The sequence below is a fragment of the Ahaetulla prasina genome, chromosome 1, assembly GCF_028640845.1.
Source record: "Ahaetulla prasina isolate Xishuangbanna chromosome 1, ASM2864084v1, whole genome shotgun sequence".
NCBI lineage: Eukaryota > Metazoa > Chordata > Lepidosauria > Squamata > Colubridae > Ahaetulla > Ahaetulla prasina.
In genome coordinates this window covers 330,226,544-330,248,790 of record NC_080539.1, presented here as the reverse complement: position 1 = coordinate 330,248,790, position 22,247 = coordinate 330,226,544, and the positions used below count along the sequence as shown (strand labels likewise).

At 42.1% G+C, this 22,247-nt stretch overlaps 1 protein-coding gene across 1 annotated transcript; it reads right to left on the bottom strand.

Moving 5' to 3' along the window:
• Positions 1–3,331: 3,331 nt before the first annotated feature.
• On the bottom strand, positions 3,332–20,545 carry KCNK13 (potassium two pore domain channel subfamily K member 13). The gene is made up of 2 exons (XM_058168475.1): positions 20,173–20,545; positions 3,332–4,558 (listed from the first exon to the last, which is right to left on the bottom strand). Exons 1-2 carry the CDS (start codon positions 20,513–20,515, stop codon positions 3,699–3,701), a joined length of 1,203 nt encoding a protein of 400 aa, XP_058024458.1. The 5' UTR covers positions 20,516–20,545; the 3' UTR covers positions 3,332–3,698.
• Positions 20,546–22,247: the final 1,702 nt, after the last annotated feature.

Here is a 22,247-nt window from a genome sequence, read left to right as displayed (position 1 = left end):
CTCTGGAATGTAAGTGAGGGAGGGAATGCTGGAATTGGGATCCAAGTCTCCAAAAAAAGCAAAGGAGTAACATTAAATTGTTCTTAAGCATATAATTAAAAAATGAAAGTCTGGAAGAAGCAAGTCTTATCTAAGTAATATTCAATCAGATGGTCCTTGAACAGGGTTTAGAAAGATAGAATGCTCCCTCAGAATCTTATGCTATATTTTCTGGGAGCTTGATTGTTTCTAGCAATTATCTCTAATAGCTAATAATTTATGTGTGTGAAGTTATACAGCAGTAAGCCTCAGGTCCTGCTAATTGTGGATCTGTTTGTTTCCCCATAACATTTTATGGAAGACTCATATCGAAGATCCTATTTACAATTTCTTGTGCTCATTGACTTGAATATTTGACTACCTGAAAAGTAGTCACATTTTTAAAAGTTCCTTTTTTAAATGCTTAAACTATATTTCCTGCTTTGGCTTGCAACTCATGAAAATGGGAGTGCTATTTTTTTCTGGTCATGTACCTTAAAGCTATAGACTAGGTGATACTACAGAATTTATTTTTTGTTATTATTATAACCCTCATTATTTTAGTCCTAAGTTAAGTGTACTTAATTAACATCAGTAAGTGCTGGGGATGGATCCCTGTATGTGCCACATCCTGGGATCATGAAGGAAATTGTCACATAAAGCCATACTTAAGCAGATCGGTGGTGGCAGCTGGAATTACTACAAAGCCTCTGTACTATGGCAAAAAGGTGAACCAGGATCTGTAAAACTCAGAGGATTGGAAGGAGAAAGGTTGGAGACTATTTATTGCATTGTGGACCCATGCTTTTGTTGCTTAATGAATATAATTTTTTTTAATGACCCCGTTATCCCTTGCATTAGGGTGGAGTCAGGGTCAATGAATGGAGCCGAGTGTTTTTCTGGCCGGATGCCCTTCCTGTTGCCAATGTGGAGTTCGCAGCGATATTTTCTCATTGTGCCCAGAGAAATATCTGCCGCTACCTAGAATAGAACTCACAGCCTCCTGATTGAGGCAAGAGCTCCACCTCTAAGCCACTGCACCACTCTGTTTCATGTGCTGTGAAATAATTTGATAGATGAAGTCTTCTTAACATCTCCATACTTGTGTTAAGAGGGCTCATTGTTCTCTCTTTCTTAAACTTTTAACATCCATGTTAGAATAACTGGCTGTGATGGCACATCAGAAATGTGGCATTTTTATTGTTATGCTTCAATGCTCAAAAAAAATGGGTTTCATTTGCTTTTCTGACTTTTTTCTATAGAAATGTTGGTGCATTTTAAAGACAATTTCCCTTGCTTTACGAGCATAGAAGCCATTGCTCAGTGCAAATGACAGCAAAGGCTTTTATTAATTCTTTGTATATTGGATTTTATCATATCTATCTATGCCTAAGTTATGCTGTATAAATATTATCAATTTTAACAACTTTGAACAGGAATAAATGAATGTGACTCTTATTTTTACAACCTCTTCCCCTTCTATTTAATTTATTTATTTCATTATTTAATGTAAAATGCTGTTCTCCAGTCATTATTAATCCATTTGATTTCTGGTTTCCTTGTTTAATTCATCATTAAAACAGTTCTCATTTAGTTGCCCACATCACATTGAGCACTTGAGTGATTTTATTCAGCAGAATGAGGAATTTTCATCTTTCCTAATCAAAGCTCTGTCATTATCATCATCAAGAATTACTGTATGAAAAAGGCTGGAGAAAATAGATACTTGTATGTTAAAATGGTACTTGCCCAGCATTTCATGTCCATGGATACTTACACGATAAGCTCTTGACATGTTTTTCCTTAAATTAATTCAGTACTGAATTTACTTACCCTTTAAAATTTACTTTTCAAATTCACTCAATTTGAATTTGGATACCTCAAACTGCAGAATGCATCAAAAATATAGAGCCCATGATTCCCATGGAATTGAAATTTAGCAAAGTTTATAAAAATATTTTATGTCATAAACATTATCATAGTTTATGAGGTAATACAAAATGTCATAAAACATTTTCTTAAAACAAAACATCCATAAGACAAAGTGCCTAATTGCAGACAGTTGCTGTTGGGTAGCAATATTTCCAAAGAGTTCAGCCCATGAATAATAATAAAAAAATTAGATCAGGCTTTGGAACTGAAGATTAGAAGATACATTTTGAAAGCTAAGATGTTTTATGGTTCTAATGAATTTCACCTAATTTTATTTCACTATTTCTAATGGAAGAATTTTGCTATTAGAAATATACACTTGGTCCTGATAATATGGGCAAAACAAAGGTTTTATGCACTAACATGCCACTCCATATCAATCTAATGATTAACTCTTGCAAACACATTACACAGTGCAGAATTCTGATGTGTGCAGAAATGAGAAATAATCCTGGAAGATGAAGATCGCCTGCAAAAATCTCTGAATAAGCAGTGAAGAACTTTTCACATATAAATTCAAAAGCAACTGTCTGCTTCTGAGCATTCATTAGAACTCATTCTATGATTTGTCTGATTCTTGACTTTACCTCCTGACACAACTACTGTATTCTTTTGTGGTGTACTTTCCGATGCACAGCATCTCTGGATTAGAATTAGTGTGTGTGTATGTGAATTTATATTCATGTATGTATATGTATATATATATATAGGTCTTTGGTTATTCGGGTTTTCTCCCGCGTAAAATTGGAAGTATCTTGGCGACGTTTCGACGAGTAACATTACTCCCAGAAGCACGAAGCTGAAGCCTGAAGATGACGAATGAGACTTCGTCGAAACGTCGCCAAGATACTTCCAATTTTACGCGAGAGAAAACCCGAATAACCAAAGACCTACATACAAACACCTAAAACCTCAGAAAACAAATATATATATATATATATATATATATATATATATATATATATATATATATATATATATATAAATATATATATATATATATGTATATGTATATGTGTGTGTGTGTGTGTGTGTGTGTGTAGAACTGTTTTCCTGTGTCATAAATTAAAAGAATAACTTAGCCTTTTGAACAATAATTTTTTTAGCTGAAATGAATTCTACACTGTCAACTGACCCCATGAGTAGTCTTTTGACTGATACAGAGAAAACCTTGGTTTGTACATGCCATCTAATGTAAAAATGTTTGACATAGGGACTTCTAGTCTGCTGTACTTTCTTGATTGCCAACCTAGAACTCTGGGCTAGAGCAACGAGGATAGATTAGTAGTTAATCAAAAGAAGGATGACACAGGGTAAGCAGTCAATGGCAGCAGCTATTTCAGTGATACGGGATGGAGAAGGTCCCATACTGGCTCAAGGAGACGTCTTTTTCACACTAACACTTGTACTCTGTGCTGAAGCTGATAAGCTACAATAACACAGCAGTTTCCAAGACTAAATTACTAATGAAGCAAATTTAGTCTATTGGGTGTTTTGTTTACTTTCTCATGCTTTTGACACATACTGCTGAAACTTTTAAGTGCGGCTACATGAAATGATACCTTTCAATCATCTTCAGCAGGGGCTATTGAGCAAGAGCAGACCATTATGTGCAAAATGCAACACATAACTAACTGCCAGCAACGAAACTAGGACTTGTCTTTCTGAAAATCATCTTGTTCAGTTAGCTGTCTCTGTGATTTGATTTTTATCTTCTCATATTTACTGACATATTCCAGTGTTAATGTTTACCTATCAGTACTTGTCTCTGCCAGCCTATTGCTCATCATTCCCAAAGCACCTACTCCACCTGGAAATCCATTTGGCACTGGTGGTCTGCGAGGAGGAATTTCAGCCAATTGTTTTTGTATGGCAGCAAGTGATACTTTGTTAGCAGCTAAGAGGTCTTTCATGGACATTTCACCAGATATTCCTCGTCCTTCTGTCTCACTGTCAAGGACACCATCTGATTCAATTGATACGTTGCGCTGTCCCCACATAGTCCCTGGCATCACAACATTTTTCTGTGACCTCAAGAGTTTTTTTCGGCACTTACGACATGTGCTGCCCATTTTCTTTAATATCCAGTTTAAGAACTGTTTGATAACAATGGCGATCACATTAAATAAGGAATAGATAAAACATATCCCTATGAGTATAACAACACTGTTGCCAAACCGATAAAGGTGTTGACTTTTGTAGCGTGGATTCCAACCACTCAACATGTCACCAAAACCAATAGTACTGAAGGCCACAAAGCAATAATAAAGGGAATCAGAGTAACTCCATCCTTCTGTTGCTGAGAACATAGCAGAGGCACTACAGGAAACAATGACTGATACCAAACACAAGATAAGCATGACATGATACACAGAGGGCTTCCATCCAGCTAAGCTGTCTACTTCATCAATCCCAGCCTGCTGGACATCTTTAGGAAATTTTCGTTTTAGCTTCCTCTCATGGTAAGTCTTCATAACATATCCTATAACTGTGATCAGGCGCTCAAGGAATAAGTTGAAGAACAAGATGGTCGCTGCACAGCCAAAAAGGCCAAAAAATATCAGAAAAAGTTTGCCTGTTCTGGTAGTTGGTGTAGTTCTGCCAAATCCTGGAAGATAAAAATAGAAAAATGTTATGTAAACAAGATTTCTGAGCAATAAGATATTGCACATAAGAAGTCAGTATATTTTTAGAGTGTCTCTCAGTGGTAATAGAATAGTTATAATATGCATTTATGTAAAATTTCATAGTGTTTCACAATATTATTCCTTATAAGCTTCTGTTCACTATTAATATACCATTGTGTGCAAGCTTGAGAGGGTGATGGCACTGTCATGGCTCAAATAAAACTGAAGTATGATTTAGTCAGATTGGGTGTCCAAAGCATTCAGAACTGAAGACTGGGGAGAGGAAAATCAGAAAGAAATGTGTAGGAAACATCTATAGCATTTAACATCAGCTCCACAGCCAGGAAGTGAGATTTATAACTGCCAAAGACTAAGTGACAGCAACTAGATTAGAGGGACTCCAATAAAAAATTTTTGGACCACATTTTTTGTCTTTTCAAAGTGTGGGCCATGTTAAAATCCTGAGAGAGCACTTGATTGATTTAAAGATTAACACATAGATTACAAATTAGAGCATGTGTTTTAAAGGACTACCTACTTCCTTCACTTTCACTGTTTATTTATTTTTGAACCCATTTTTCTACCATGAGCTCAAGGCATGATATACAATATCGCCTCCTCTAATTTTACCCCACAATAATAACTTTGTGTAATACATTGCGTTAAGAGAGAGGGCTGACTGGTCCAAAGTTACTCAGATAACTTCAAAAGCTGAGAATGGACTGAAATATTCTCAGTCCTAATCTACTATTATTTCTATTTAAATGATTTTAAGTGATGTATGTATCAGAGTGGCAGAGGCCTATCCACACTTTTGGTAGTACGTATAGAAAAACTATAGTTTCTAGTGGAGTTATTATTATTCCCACTATGAGTCCTGAGAGTGATAATTCTATGGAAACATTTTATGGCGTTTCTGCTAAAATGAAAAAATGTAAAATGGTGAATTTGTATATTCTAATTTGAAAAGTTTGACTACAGGACAGAAGGAATCTGTAATCTTAATGAGGGAGGAGAGATACCTGTAGCTTATATACTGCAAAGAAGATTAGAAGCTACTTCTACTTTTTTTCCCTTTTTCTCTAATTGCATTGCTTTTTGTACTTTTTCTTTTATTTATTTTCTTTTTAACTTTTCTTTATATGCTTTCATATAAACTTTTAACTATGTAAAACTTTAAAAAAAATTATATACAAAAAAAGGAAAAATTATGATAATGAATCTATCAATTTTGGATCAATAGTGATCCAGAGCATGGGGGCACTACCAGGAGACAGGCCAATACATCAGGAGATGTGGAGGAGGCCGTAGGAGGGCAACAACCCAGCAGCAGGACCGCTACCTCCACCTTTGTGCAAGGAGGGACAGGAGGAGCACTGCCAGAGCCCTGCAAAATGACCTCCAGCGGGCCACAAATGTGCATGTGGCTGCTCAAACGGTCAGAAACAGATTCCATAAGGGTGGTATGAGGGCCCGACGTCCACAGGTGGGGTTTGTGCTTACAGCCCAACACCGTGCAGGACGTTTGGCATTTTCTATATGTACTACCAAAAGTGTGGATAGGCCTCTGCCACTCTCTGATACATACATCACTTAAAATCATTTAAGTGGAAGTAATAGTAGATTAGGACTGAGAACATTTCAGTCCATTCTCAGCTTTTGAAGTTGACAGACACAGCAAACCTTCTTGCCACAGCTCGCATTGATGTGCCATCCTGGATGAGCTGCACTACCTGAGCCACTTGTGTGGGTTGTAGACTCCATCTCATGCTACCACTAGAGTGACAGCACCGCCAGCATTCAAAAGTGACCAAACCATCAACCAGAACGCATAGGAACTGAGAAGTGGTCTGTGGTCACCACCTGCAGAACCACTCCTTTATTGGGGATGTCTTGCTTTCCACCTGTTGTCTATTCCATGTGTGCAACAGCATGTGGAATTGATTGTCAATCAGTGTTACTACCTAAGTGGACAGTTTGATTTCACAGAAGTGTGATTGACTTGGAGTTACATTGTATTGTTTAAGTGTTCCCTTTATTTTTTTGAGCAGTGTAGTATCTTGAGCTTGGCATTTATTTTAAAAAATGTATATGGTCACCCAACTCCTTCATTGTGATTCTGTGCAGCTTGCAGGAAAAAAAACCTAATACAAAACCCAATTCAACCCCAATTCCCTGACAATAATATTTAATCAAGTCACTTGATACGCTCCATATCAATTTGGGCTCCACATGCCCACTGGCAAAATTATCTTCAGGGACTTTTGAAGAGTATAAAGGTGGAGGCCAATCTTATTTCCATGGGGATGATGTCCCACAGAGAGGGAGCCACCATGAAAAAAATCCTTCTTTGTGGTCTCACTTGGAGGATTATATCCCATGCCTTCCTGATCTGGTGGGTTGGGTAGATGTAACTGGGAAAAGATAGTCCTTCAATAACCTGGCCCCAAGTCATGTATTACTTTAAAGGTGATAATCAGCACCAGAAACAAATCAGCAACCAATGCACCTCCTGCATGATAGCTAAGATGTGTGCAATCTAGACACAAAACCATGCAGGCTCACAGATTCACTCTTTATCTCCAGCTCTCACTTAAGGGAGGATAACCATACTTTTACCAAACACCACCATCACCACCATCCTAGAGTCTCCTGTGCAATTTCCCAAGGCCAGATCATAAATCAGTACAAAGATTAATTTAGGAACACAGAGTAGCAATCCAAAAAAATGCCACACTACATGTTAATATAGAAACAAATTGGCAGCCTAGACTGATGCTTTTAAATGTTATCTGTGTGAATATCAATCTGTACTTGCTTATATAGGTAGGCTGCCGTTTTCTGCATTAGTTGAAATTCTTAATTTATTTTAAAAGGCAGCTCCAACCCGTGCACTGTATACTTCTAAATGAGTTTTAATATACAGCATTACTTGCTGTATATTACTTGCAAGGTTTTTTAAAATAAATTTGCTTTGGTTACTAAAATGTATGCAATGGGAAGGAAGGAAGGAAGGAAGGAAGGAAGGAAGGAAGAAAGGAAGGAAGGAAGGAAGGAAGACTAGTAGTCCTACTGCTAAAGTTCAGTGATAACTCTCAAGAATATTGGCTGACCCATGTGATACCAGTTAAGTAATACAAAACACAATATGAGTGGCTGAATTACTATCTCTTATGAGATCAGATTCTATTGAGTTTTTCATCCCTGTGTTTATCTGAAATTGAAAGATACATTTATCTGCTTGTTGCCTATAGCAACATCTTTGTGAGCATGCCTCCAATAATGCCAAAGTGATGGTCTACCAGGTAACCCAAAGGTGCTTTTTTAAAAGGCAACTGGACTTTTGTTGTTTTTCCTTGAAGACGTTTTGCTTCTCCTCCAAGTCAGCAACCAATGGGACCATCATACTATGCACAATACATTTATCAATTTGGTATCTCCCATCTTCAGTGTGGCTGCAAGCTCCTTCCCCATTTTCAGAGTAACCTGCATGTCAAAATTCTGAAAGTGGATCTAAAATATCAATCAAACCTGACTGACTCTCCAACAGATGCAATACCAGTGAGAAAAATCCTCACAGCATTGTTTTTGTCATCTTATTCATTGTAACTATCAAGCTGACTTTGTTAGTCACCAAGCAACAGTGGAGCTGTGGCAACAAGAAAAATCCAGGCCAAGGAGTCGATGTGCTTTAACAAAATCTGTACATTAGAAATGTTCATCTGAATTACATTAAAAAAACCTAACTGTCTGATACAAGTTCCATAATTACTAACCGATTAATGATAAATATTTTGAATATTTTTTGATATTGTCTTCCAGAAAAAATATAAAAGGAACATCTTGTTCAATTCTACATAGTGTATTTTTTTCTAAAATTCTATGAAGAAAGCAGTTATACAATTTTTCTAATCTTATTCATTAAATTAAAATATGAAATTTACATTATTACAAGGAAAACAGAACTAATGGATTACTGCAATTGGCAATTAGATGTGAGGTTATTGTTAAGTTCGGGAAGTAACGAGGCTGGAGACCAGGGTAGTGACAACAGCTCTTTAATATAGGGTGAACCCAGCAACCAGGCTGGGGAAAAACCTCTCCTTATATACAGTTCAACCGGCGGCTTCAACCAATCAGCAACGTGCTTGTTTCCCGCCAAAACCATTTAAAGATACATTACACTCCTTCCCTCCCAGAAAACACTTTACCCATATTTACATATTATTTTTCAACGTAATCACGCAAATAGACTGGGCGTCTCCTGACTCTTTCGGACCTGCGCAGTACATTCCCTGGGAGTGGGTCGAGCTGACCGGAGGGGCTGTTTGCTCCTCTCAGCTCCTCCTCTAGGCCATCCGGCCCTGGATTAATAGCCGAGTCGTCCCTGCTGTTTTCTACTGGAACCTGTGGGCGTCGCTGGACCTCCGGAATTTCAGATAAGTCCTGCGATTTTGTCGGGTTTGAGTCAGCTGTGGAATCAAACATGGTGTAGTCAGGGCCCGTTTCGATTAATTCAGATTGTTCGGCTATGCGTTTTCGTATTTGGTCTATGTGGCGCCTCCATACTCGGCCGTCCTTTAACTCTACCAAGTATGATTTTGGACCCGTTCTATTTAGGATTTGTCCTGCTATCCATGTTGGGCCTTCACCATAGTTGTGTGCCCACACTCGGTCGCCTATGTCCATTTCTCTTGTTTTTCCTATTTCCCCCTTGTAACCCTCCGGCGTATAGTTTGGATTTAGCCGGTCTAGGGGGCACCTGAGCTTTCGGCCCATTAGTAATTCGGCTGGGCTTCTGCCGGTTGTGACACAGGGGGTTCTGTGTTGGACGGCCAGGAAAACATCGATTTTTGTTTGCCAGTCGCCTGGCTTAAGTCTGGACAATGCCTCTTTTGCGCTCCGGACGGAACGCTCTGCAAGGCCATTCGTCGCAGGGTGGAAGGGCGCCGAGAGGGCATGTCGGATGCCCTCTTCTGCCAAATACTCCTCAAATTGGGCTGCCGTGAATTGCGGGCCGTTATCGGAAACTAGCGTGTCGGGCAACCCATGGGTTACAAATAGATGCCGTAGGACTGAGATCACGGCCTCGGCTGTCATGGATCTCATGAGAATGATTTCCAGCCATTTGGAGTAGGCATCTACTACGACCAGGAAAGTTTGGCCGTGGAAGGGGCCGGCAAAATCAATGTGTATTCTAGACCAGGGGCCCTGGGGTTTCTCCCATTCCCGAACCGGGGCCGTTGGGGGTAGCGGTCTGGACTCCTGGCAGGCCTGGCATTTCCCTACCCTTTCAGCAATTTCTGAGTCCATTAAGGGCCACCACACATAGCTTCTCGCTAGACCCTTCATCCTAACGATCCCTGGGTGACCCTCGTGGAGGAGGTCCAACACCCTTTTCCTCAATTTTTCTGGGATCACCACTCTATCCCCCCATAGCAGGCACCCCCCTTGAGCCGAAAGCTCTTCACGTTTTTTAACAAATTCTTTAAAACGCTCGCCCGGCGCAGCGGGCCACCCTCTTTGTACCCAACCAAGTACAGTTCTCAAAGTAATGTCCCGGTATGACGCCCGAGCCACCTCCTTAGATGTGACTGGGCCAGAGTCCAGAGAGTCAATTAACAATATGGGCGTCCCCGGGGTGGGGTCTTCGATCGCCCCTGGTAGTGGGCATCTGCTTAAAGCGTCCGCATGCCCCAACTCTTTTCCGGGCCGATGCTGCAGTTTGTAGGAATAGGCGGCTAAGAAGATAGTCCATCGGGTCAATCGTGGCGAAAGTGCCACAGGCGTTGGGCGGTCGCCAGCCAGTATTCCTAACAGTGGTCTATGGTCAGTCACAATTTCAAAGTCTCTACCAAAAACGTATTCGTGAAACTTTTTTACCCCTGACACAATAGCTAGCGCTTCCTTATCCAACTGGCTATAGTTCCTCTCTGTCGAGGACATCGTTCTGGAGTAGAAGGCTATTGGGGCTTCTGTGCCATTTGGAAACCTGTGGCTGAGCACAGCCCCCACCCCGTAAGGGGAAGCATCGCAGACTAATACCAATGGCAATGAGCTATGATACTGAACCAGTAAGCTATCGCTCGAGAGTAGGTTTTTTACTGCTTCGAAAGCCCTAGCTTCCGACTTTCCCCAAGACCAAGCAGTATTCTTTCCCAGTAACTTATGTAGCGGCTCGGCAACGGTTGCCTTATTTTTTAAAAAGACCGCGTAAAAATTCACTAGACCCAGGAATGCCTGTAGCTCTGGTTTGTTTTTAGGCGCTGGAGCCTTTCGGATTGCCTTGACCTTGCTTTCAGTGGGGTGAATTCCCTCCTTGTCTATTCTATAGCCCAAGAACTCTACGGATTCTACCCCTATCTGGCATTTGTTCACTTTAACCTTTAGACCGGCTGACCGGAAAATGCCCAGAACCTTTCTCAAACGCTCCCCCAATTCTTCTAAATTTTCGGCTGATACTAATACATCATCGAAATAGGGGACTACCCCCGGGAGCCCTTGCAGAAGTCGCTCCATTAAATTTTGGAATAGACCAGGAGCCACACTCACCCCAAACTGTAACCGGGTACACTTGAAAGCACCTCTGTGAGTCACAATTGTCTGGGCTTCGGCTGTGTCGGCGTCTACGGGTAGTTGTTGATATGCTTGTGCCAAATCTAATTTGGCAAATACCTGCCCTTGCCCCAGCGAGTGCAGCAAATGTTGTACCACGGGGACCGGGTAGGCGCTTTTTTGCAAGGCTTTGTTTAACGTTGCCTTGTAGTCAGCGCAGATTCTAACTGACCCATCTGATTTCACTGGGGTGACGATTGGCGTCTCCCATTTTGCATGATCGACTGGCACTAGTATCCCCTGACTAATTAGCTTGTCTATCTCCTTATCAATCTTGGGTTTAAGGGCAAAAGGGACTCTCCTTGCTTTTAACCGTATGGGGGCTACCTGGGGGTCTAAATTGAAGGAAATAGGGGTCCCCTTGTACCTGCCCAGGCAGTCCTTGAAGACATCTTCGAACTCGTTCATGAGTGTGTCTTTTAGGTTAAAGTCACTTCGGTAGATGCCAGTCACTCCCATGCCCAATGCACGGAACCAGTCTAGTCCCAACAGGCTTGGCAGGGTCCCTTCGACTATCGTGATGGGCAGGGTCTTCTTGTGTGGTCCGTACTCGACGCGGACGGAGGTGGTCCCTCGAACAGGGATGCGATTCCCTTGGTAGTCGTGAACTCGTAGCCGCTGTGTTTGCAGTTTGCGTTTGGCGATTCTTGGCAACGCTTTCGCAAAAGTGTCCCAGGACATGATTGTGATCGCTGACCCGGTGTCCACTTCTAGTCGGCACGGCACTCCTTCGATTTTTGGTTTAGTGAAGATTTTCTTCTCGACGCGGGTTGCTGCACGGCCTATGATCACGGTCGTTCGATTTGAGTTCGCGCCCTTTTTGTTTTGACCAATCGCGGGTCGCCTTGCCGATCCTGCGCTCTGATTGGTCGGTTTGAATTTTCGGCGGGAAGGCTGGGGTGCTCGACAGACTTGAGCCAGGTGCCCCTTCTTCTCACACCGCCGACATGTAGCGTCCTTGAATTTGCATCGTTGACGCTGGTGTTGCCCTCCGCAACTTCCGCATTCCTCCCGGTCTTCTTTGCCCCTTCTCTCGGTGAGGCAAACTCCTTCCTCATCCTCGCCGTCTGATTCGGTCTGGATTTCTTCATTGTGGACCGGTGTTGCTTTCGCGCTCGCGCTCGCTGTTGGCGTGAGTGGCTTTTGTAGGGTTTCCGCCGCTTGGGTCGACATTTCATGAGCTCTGGCTTCGTCCAGAGCGTTTGCCAGCGTTAGATTGCTCTTTGATAGCAGCCGCCTCCGCAAACGAATGTCTCTGACCCCACGGATGAGTTGCTCTAACAGCTCCTCATCCAAGTCTCGGTACCCACAGTCCTTGGAGGCTTTTCGCAGGGCGGCCATGTAATCGCTGATGGATTCGCCCTCTTGCTGTCTGCGCTCCCCAAATTCAAAACGCCGTACGTATTTGGACGGTGTTGGCGCGAAATGGTTCTTCAATAGATTTTGCAGAGTTTGCCACGATACCGATTGTACCAGCGTTGGCTCTGCCAGGGCTTCCGCGATGTCGATGACCTCGGGACCGCAGTGGCTCAGGAAATATGCCCTTTTGCGGTTGTCTGGAACTCCTTGCAGTTCGTTTGCCTCTAGGAAGCTTTCGAAACGGGTCATGTACGTTCCCCATTTCTCCCTGGCTGGGTCAAACGGTGCGGGCGGAGTGTAGCTGGCCATCTCCGCGTTTCTGCCCTGAGCTTGCTGGGTTCGGTTCTTCCGTGCTTCAGCTCGATTCTGGTGCTCCTTAGCCTCGAAATCCCATCCTCATCGCCAGTGTTAAGTTCGGGAAGTAACGAGGCTGGAGACCAGGGTAGTGACAACAGCTCTTTAATATAGGGTGAACCCAGCCACCAGGCTGGGGAAAAACCTCTCCTTATATACAGTTCAACCGGCGGCTTCAACCAATCAGCAACGTGCTTGTTTCCCGCCAAAACCATTTAAAGATACATTACAGTTATGCTATCTTCTATGTTAGAACTCTGTTCAGTTAGGTTTCAGTTCATGTAGATTTTCTCTTACCATCACTACATTTTTCTCCATATCACAGAGCTGAACAAAGTCAGCAAGCACGAGAGAACACTGACTGGTACATATATGGAGAGTGGAATTAGAGTTAATGCTAATTTACTTCAGTTAAAGTTTTTTAAATCTAAGGGTCATAATTTAAGAATTTCAGAACTCTGTAAGAAAATTCAGAACTAACATGGGTTTAGTGACAGACTAATAAAAAGAATGAGATCATTATATTCTTTTACTGCTATCAGTTCTAAAGCATCAAACAATTCTGTTCATTTTATGTTCCATATAATAAAAGACAACCTCTCACAGATGTCTAACAAGTAACTTTGTCTTAGAAGGGAGTTTAGATCGGTCTTTCCCCCCAAACCAGATTTCCCCAGATAGGTGGAATTATAGCTGGTTATGCTATCAGAAAATGATGGTGCTAACACATCTGAAGAACCCCAAATAAGGAATGCCTATTCTAGTCAAGGATATACAGGTAGTCCTTGCTTAACAAACTTAATTGGGAATGGCAACTCTGCTACCAAGCAAAGCGGTATCTAAGTGGCAAATCACATGACTGTAACTGTGCTCAGTTTTACACCTTTGGCTTTTGTTTGCCTCTGAACCATTCCCTTATACTTTGAAATTCTGGAGTGCTACTTACTGCTTTGTACACACAGAAAGCAACATGATTATACTGCAGCCCAAGACTGGGAGCCACTGGTATACTAAGCAAAGAGCTTACAGCACTCTCTTAAAATCTCTTTCTCTCCAGTCTTTCTAATCACTCTGCTCTGTGAGGGGGGATGGGGAGAGAAAAAACAAGCAAATTCTGTAGACAATCTCTCTTTTGCTTCACCTTTTTCTATTGCCAGCACAATCATAATGCGATGATTGTATCCAATTTCATATAGTTATTACATACTTATGATTATATATATGCTTATAAGCTTATGCTTATATGCTTATATATAAGCGCTCCATGGCTTAGGGCCCGGGTACTTACGGGACCGCCTGCTGTTTCCACATGCCTCCCACCGACCCGTACGCTCTCACAGAGAGGGTCTTCTCAGGGTGCCGTCCGCCAAGCAATGCCGGCTGGCGGCCCCCAGGGGAAGGGCCTTCTCTGTTGGAGCTCCTACTCTCTGGAACGACCTTCCCCCCGGTTTGCGCCAAATATCTGACCTTCGGACCTTTCGTCGGGAATTAAAAACTTATTTATTCATCCAAGCGGGACTGGACTGATTTTTTAGATTTTTTAAATTTCTAAATTTTAAATTTTAAATCTTTAAATTTTCTGTAATTTTATATGGGGTATTTTAGGTTGGTCAATTTGACGGTTTTAATTCGGCCACTATTGAATAGGTATTTTAAATTGATTTTTAACTTTGTATACTTACTGCTTTTTATCTTGGCTGTACACCGCCCTGAGTCCTTCGGGAGAAGGGCGGTATAAAAGTTTAATTAATAAATAAATAAATAAATAAATAAATATATATAGTATAGTTATTTCATGCTTATGCTTATATATACTGTTGTGACAAATAAATAAAATAAAAATAAAGATGTGTAGAAAAGCAATCAGCTGACTCCCTTGAAATCTCCTTCACTTCAATCTACCCCCTGCAGAGTGGAGACTATATGGGAGACCACATTTCTGTATTAGTTGGTTTCTGGGTGATCTTCACCCAGTTTATTATAGTAATTATACATCTCAGCTGTCTATTTTTCTGACTGGGGGATATACTTGGCAACAAAGCACCATGTTGCAGCCTTCAACTATTTTTATTTTAGGAAAATACTCTTGGGCCTAAGTAGGTTCTAAAAGCATTTTTGAAAATAAAACATGATGGTAGCAATTGTTCTGTTTGTTCATGTCAATTTCCAATTTAGCAGTAACAATAGCACTTAGACTTACATATCACCCCATAGGGCAGCACTCTCTGGGCAGTGTAAATATCAGCATATTGCTCCCAACACCAGGGTCCTCATTTTACTATCCTCAGAAGAATGGAAGGCTGAGTCAACCTTGAGCCTGTCAGGATTGAACTCCAGACTGTGGGCAGAGTTTTCCTGCAATACTGCATTCTAACCACTGCACCATCAGGTCTCTTTTAATTGTTAATTTAATTGTTTTAATTCTTACAATTAATATTTTATCATTAAATATGAGATTCAAATTCAATTAAAATGTAACAGTAAAAATATCATTTGTGTGCTTACACATGAATTACCTTCATTATGTTTTATTTCAGTTTATCCTCCAAGGAAAATCTTACACTGATTTCCCTTCCTTTTCCCTGACAACATTGTAAATACCATATTTTTTGGACTATAAAATGCTCTGGATTATAAGATGCACCTAGCTTTTGGGGAGGAAAACAAGAAAAAAATATCTGCCTCTGCCTCCCTGCAATTTGCCTCCTTGCAGCAAACAGCAAACAGTCTGGTCAGCTTCAGTACAGTCTGATTTAGCACAAGCAGCTGATTGGCAGTTGGATTTGCCTCCCGGAATACCACCTATCAGCTGTTCCAGGCTGTGGGGATCACCACTATCCATCGCTTCCGTGTGCCCCATTTTCGGCCTCCACGTGTCCCGTTTTCGGGCTCCGTGCGCTCCATTTTCGGGCTCCGCACATCCCATTTTTGGGCTCTTCCAGGCAGCAGAGATAGGCGGCGGCGGGGATCCCTGTTGCCTCGAACGGACCGAAAATGGGGAGATGGAGGCCAAAAATGGGGTACATGGAGGAAGCGATAGGCAGCTAGCAACCCTTTACCTGCTTTGTTGTTCTTCTCTGCACTCCTTCTAAGGCCTCAACACCTTTTTTGTATTGAGGTAAGTAGAACTGGATGCAATATTTCAAATGTGACCTCACTAGTGCAGTATAGAGGGTACACTGGGCACTAATATTGGATGGCCCCAGTTCAAAGTATATATCTTGGCAAAAAGTGTTTATGTTTAATAAGATTAGTCATATGAGCCCTCCACAGATAAGTTTTGCAACACTACAGAACCTTATTTGATTTATCAATGCCATTCTAAAAGGCTGTTTAAGGGACTTACAGGAAACTTGAAGCAAAATGTTCAAGCTCAGTGAGATAACTGGGAGCATAAATGGAGAATACACACACAGAGAGAGTGCAAAGTGATCTGAGTCTTACAAGAGGTTTTTTGTACTTGTTTTCATATCAAAAAGAAAAAAAACTAGAAATCTATTGGAAGGAGAAAGGGATGAATTGGTAATGGATGATACTTGAGAACAAGCAAGCTAACACTTATATTATACTCACAAGTTAGCCCAGTGACTAAGCTAGCCAATTTTCACTCAAGTCAGAATAGTTGTGACTATTCATATTATGCAACTGAAATGCCATATTAAGATCAAAGTAAAAGTATCTGTAACAAAATCTATAGCCCCTTTTAGTAATTATGAAATCTAACCTTGATGAACATATCTTTTTCTTTTATGTACACTGAGAGCATATGCACCAAGACAAATTCCTTGTGTGTCCAATCACACTTGGCCAATAAATTCTATTCTAATGTCTTTATTTTTTATTCATATACTAGCTGAATACCCGTGCTCTGCTACGAAACTATGTGATCGGGCTTGATAAATTGACTTACAACTTGAAAATTAATGAGTAGTTACGATTGGCCCCTCCTCTACCCTTCTCTCCCTCAGGCTTGCTCCACAGAGGTCTCTCCTCTCCTATCCCCTTCTTTCCCTCAGCCTTGCCCCACAGAAGCCTATCCTATCCTATCCTATCCTATCCTATCCTATCCTATCCTATCCTATCCTATCCTATCCTATCCTATCCTATCCCCCTTCTCTCCCTCAGGCTTGCCCTACATAAGCCTCCCCTATCCTATCCCCTGCTTGCTGCTGTGAAAGTAAAACTGAAATGGAATCTCCTCTCTTCTGCTTGTGTTTTGCATTTGGAACAGATTTCTTTTCAGGTGAATAGGGGGAGTAGAACTCCTTAGCATCAGAGGGCTGTTTGGAAAGTGAAACAGTATCTGCTGTGTGAACAAGAAGCAGACAGGAAGGAGCCTAGCTGTGGCTTAGCTCAACTGTTCTGTAGTAAAGCTGCTTGCTGCTGTGAAAACAAAACTGAAACTGAAACTCCTTTCCTCTGCTTGTGTTTTGCATTTGGAACAGAAGTTGTCCTGGAACTGTTTCAACTTTACATTTATTTTGGTTTTATGCTATGTATTACCTATGCACAGTCACTCATGCCCTTGTTACCTCCCGTCTGGACTACTGTAATGCTCTCTACATGGGGCTCTCCTTGAAGAGCACCTGGAGGCTTCAACTGGTCCAGAATGTAGCCGCGCAGGTGATAGAGGGAGCAAGTCAAGGCTCCCATATAACACCACTCCTGCGTAGGCTGCACTGGCTTCCGGTGATCTTCCGGGTGCAATTCAAGGTATTGGTTACCACCTTTAAAGTGCTTCATGGCATGGGACCTGGGTATTTACGGGACCGCCTACTGCGACCGACGGCCTCCCAGCGACCAGTGCGCTCCCAGAGAGTGGGCCTCCTTGGGGTGCCGTCGGCTAGACAATGTCAACTGGCGACCCCCAGGGGGAGGGCCTTCTCTGTGGGGGCTCCAACCCTCTGGAACGAACTACCACCAGGTATCCGCCAACTCCCTGATCTCCGGACTTTTCGACGCGAGCTGAAAACATGGCTATTTCATCGCGCAGGACTGGCCTGATAGTTTTAATTGGGAATTTTAAATGGGTTTTTAAATGGAGTTAGCCTAAATTTTTCATTTTAAATTATCTTAATATTTGTAACGTTGTTTTTTATATGGCTGTAAACCGCCCTGAGTCCTTCGGGAGAAGGGCGGTCTAGAAATTTAAATAAATAAATAAATAAATAAAATAAAATATTAGGCAGAATCATAAAAAAGACAGAAGGTGATTGAATAAACGATAGGGAAAACAACTGGAAGTGGAGCAACTGGATAAAAAATAAGTTTGATATCCCTCTTGTTTTTTATGCAAGTGTTGGAATATTTCCATTGTAAGAACTAAGTATCGGTATATTACCATGTGTGCCTCTTCAAGGCTTTTATCTGAAATTTCAAATAAACTATGGGTACAATTTAATTTGTAACAGGGAAACATCTAATGTCTGCACTCAAAAGTATATCTAAGAAGGATGAGGAGTCCCTGAGATCCATGGGAAATGCCAACCTGGGAAAACATCACTTTAGCTAGCTCTTTTCTCCTCAATAGGTTTCTTATGCTCTGGAGTGGTATATCTACACTGTGACGGTTTGGATGACATGGGTGGAAAAGGAAAAATGGAAATGTAGTGGAATGAACAGCCAGTTCTGTTTTCACAGTGACCAGTCCAATGCTTTTAGGAAGGCCACAGGTGAGTCTGGAAGGAAACTACAGATCCATACCGAAAGCTTCCAATTACTATAATGAAGTGACAACTCCATCTCTAACTTCAAGGTTCAAATTAATCATAGTAATTGTTTGTATAATTATTGATTATTTATTCTTTGTAGCTAAAATACAAAAATTGCAGAGAGATATAAAAATTCCAAAGGTTTTCCAAAAAGAAAAAGTAGAAAGAGAGAAATTACTTAATAATGGTTAGATTAATAGTATAATTAATACTGAAGATGTTGATGGGAGTAAAAACTAATTGGGAAAAAAATCACAGCTGACTGAATGCTGTCATAGACAGGTACATTTATACACTGTCAAATATAAGCCCTGGGCAATTATCCTTTGTAAATGTGTCTAATTTAATTACAAAATGGAGTTTATATTCTGGTCCATAGGGGGATGTTATATTTTTGTATCCAGACGCTATATCAATGTCCCCCAAAAGCATACATTGTTGTTTTTGTAGTTGAAAGCAACCCAATAGTTTAGCAGAATTCCTTCAGCATGTCCATTTGTAAATAATTTGAGATATAACATGAAATTTATATTACATACAACAGAGTCAGTTGTTAAAGCATCATGCTACAAACAAAAAGACCTATCAGGTTTAGTTCTGTCTTAAGTACAAACTCAGGTGTGTTACCTGGGGCTGGTCCCTCTCTCAGCCCTACAACGAAAGCAATGAGGAAGCACTTGTAAAACCTTACTAATAAAACTGTAGGAACTAGTCTTGGCAGTCACCATGATTTAATTTGGTGTCTTGAAGGCAGCAAAAAACACGAAAACCTACTACATTCACTCAATCAATGTCAAAAGAAAACTGTACAATTGGGGCATCTTAAAAGCCGATTACACCTGCTAAATGCAGTTATTATAAAGACTCATCAGTACAGATAACATCACTGCTTGTTCTTTTGTGATACAGATTTGTCATGAAAAATTGTTTTTAAATGATTGTGTGGGAGGAAATGAGCACTTGCTGAGATAATTCTTTGATGAGAATGATACCTTTGGGTATTTAACACATGTCTATGTGAGAAAGAACATTGCTAATTGTGTTGCCATTTAGAAGGATGAGAAACTGAGATATTCAAGAACATGCAAGATTAAAGTGGGCAAAAGCCAGTATGAATTTCATAACATGTTTAGAGATTCTTAAAGATACATTATAAAATTGAAAATACAGCAAACTAGTGGGAAAAGCATGAAGGAAGGGTAACTTGCTTATTGCTCTCGGTACTTACTGTATGGAATAAATTTGGCTTTTCGCAGTGAAGTTCACACATATGTGCCCTATGGAAAGAAATCTGTCGTGTTTCTAAATACCCTGTAACTTTGAGAAGCACATTTTAGTCACAAGTACTTTACTTCTAAGCCATTTCACAAGCTACATATACAAATATACCAGCCATACAAGCTTTACCTTCCAGCACTGATGTTGATCAGAGAAAACATATTCATGCTTTGTCTTCTCTTGTGAATGGTAGTTATTTTCTGAGCTGGAAAAGTAAAAGAGCCAGACAGTGTAAGGCAGAGAAAGCGCAGAAGTGTTTGGGCGGTTTCCTCACTTACCTACAGTAGAAAAAACGGTGCCTACAAAATAAAAGGCCCCCACTATGTCCCACTGGGGCCGCGTCACATTGATCCGGATACCAGTCCGGTAGGCGGCCTCGTACTCAAACAGAAAACTCCTCAGGTCCGCCAAAGGCAGGTTGTACTTCTGGGAGAAGTTTTCAATGATTATCTGCCACTTCTGATGGGCTTCCAGCTCGGAGGGCCGCTCTATAACGGAGAAGATGGCAGCTCCGCAAACCATGTACAGAACTGTCAGAACGGCCAGGAGCAGGATCCGGGCGGTGTCTTTGGTGAGGCGAAATCTGGGCGAAGAACAAGAGCAGAGACCGCGACAAGCCATCCCTCTCTGCCCGCCCGGAGGTCCGCCTTATTCCCAGCTCCCCTCAACGGCTCATTCTCCTCGCGCCCCCTCGAGGCAGACGGCAGCGGAGCCCGTGGCGGCGGGTAGAGTTCCGCAGCTCCCGAAGGGGGCAGATCCAAGCCCAGGCGCCCTTCCAAGTACTTCCCAGGCTCAAGAAGGGGCAAGAGGGCAAAGCGCGGACCACAATGCCGCCCCCCCCGCCCAAGTCCCACAGAGGATGATGGGCAGCCCGTCTCCACAGCGTGTCCTTTAGGATCGCGTTGAGCAGCTTCCTTCGCTGGATCTCCGAGCCGTCCACCTGTTAATGAAACTCGGGCTCCTCGATGTTCTCCTAGGAAGCACCGGGCAGGCTGGGTCTGACTCGAGCCCTTCGGTCAGATCTCACAACTGGGTCAGGGCCTCAGCCTTCCCAAATGCCGGGTCGTTAAAAACACCCAAAGCGCGCCCTTTCCCACGTGCGGCGCGACTCCTCTTCGCCAGAAAATCAATGCGGTCCGCAAAGGGGACGTTTCCTCCCCCCCCCACGCAACACACTCCGGACTCTTCGGACAACCGCACGAGGAAATCAAGACTGGCGAGGGCGTTAAAATGCTCCCAAACCTGTCGAAGAGAGTCAAGAGCACGGGGTCTTTTGCTTCCTGCGTAGTGGGTGCCCGCGCCTCCGCCTCTACAAGCTGCTTCAAGGAAACCCGTTGAGCTCCTTGAGGCGAGCCTGGCTGTGGCGCTTGGCAGGAGAAGAGCTTCGGAAGTGCGGATTCGAATTTACTGGAATGTTGTGGTTGATCGGGCTGTCGTTCCGGGGGAAACTGAGCGAGATCATCTGGAAGTGGGGCTTCCCTAAGGCATTTAGGGCTACAAGCCAGTGGTGGGTTTCAAATTCTTTTACTACCGGTTCTGTGGGTGTGGCTTGGTGGGCGTGGCAGGAGGAGGATACTGTACAATCTCCATTCCCACCCCATTCCAGGGGAAGGTTACTGCAAAATCCCCATTTCCTCCCAATCATCTGGAGGCAAAGAATAGATGGGGGCAGGGCCAGTCAGAATTTTTACTACGGGTTCTCTGAACTACTCAAAATTTCCGCTAACGGTTCTCCAGAATTGGTCAGAACCTGCTGAAACTCATCTCTGCTACAAGCGCATGAAATGAATTCCCAAGATCCCGTTTACGCCTGCGCTGTCCGTAATAGATAATTGTTATTGTTCAGAAACAAACAGTCCTGTTTGTCAAGAATAGATAGTCCTTGAGTTACTACCACAGTGAAGCCCAAAATTTATGTTGCTAAGTGAAACATTTGTAAGTGAGTTTGCCCCTTTCCAGAGTGAATCATTGCATTTGTTAGTAACGTGGTTGTTAAGTGAATCTGGATTTCCCATTGATTTTGAAATACTCCAAAATGTTTTATTTCACATTCCTGTTTTGTGCTTGGAACAGTAGTTGGAAGTAGAATAACAGAGCTGGAAGGGACCTTGGAGGTCTTCTAATCCAACCCCCTGCTTAGTCCAACCCTACACCACTTCAGACAAATGGTTATCTAATCTCTTATTAAAAGCTTCCAGTGTTAGAGCATTTACAACTTCTGGAGGCAAGCTGTTCCACTGATTAATTGTTCTGTCAGAAAGTTTCTCCTTAGTTCTAAGTTGCTTCGCTCCTTGGTTAGTTTCCACCCATTGCTTCTTGCTCTACCCGCAGGTGCTTTGGAGAATAGTTTGAC

Excerpts from the sequence above, each read along its gene's own strand:
- KCNK13 (XM_058168475.1), bottom strand. The coding sequence starts at position 20,515 with ATGGCTTGTCGCGGTCTCTGCTCTTGTTCTTCGCCCAGATTTCGCCTC. Across the intron at positions 4,559-20,172 it reads CACCGTTTTTTCTACTGTAG|GATTTGGCAGAACTACACCA; the intron begins GTAAGTGAGGAA and ends TTTATCTTCCAG.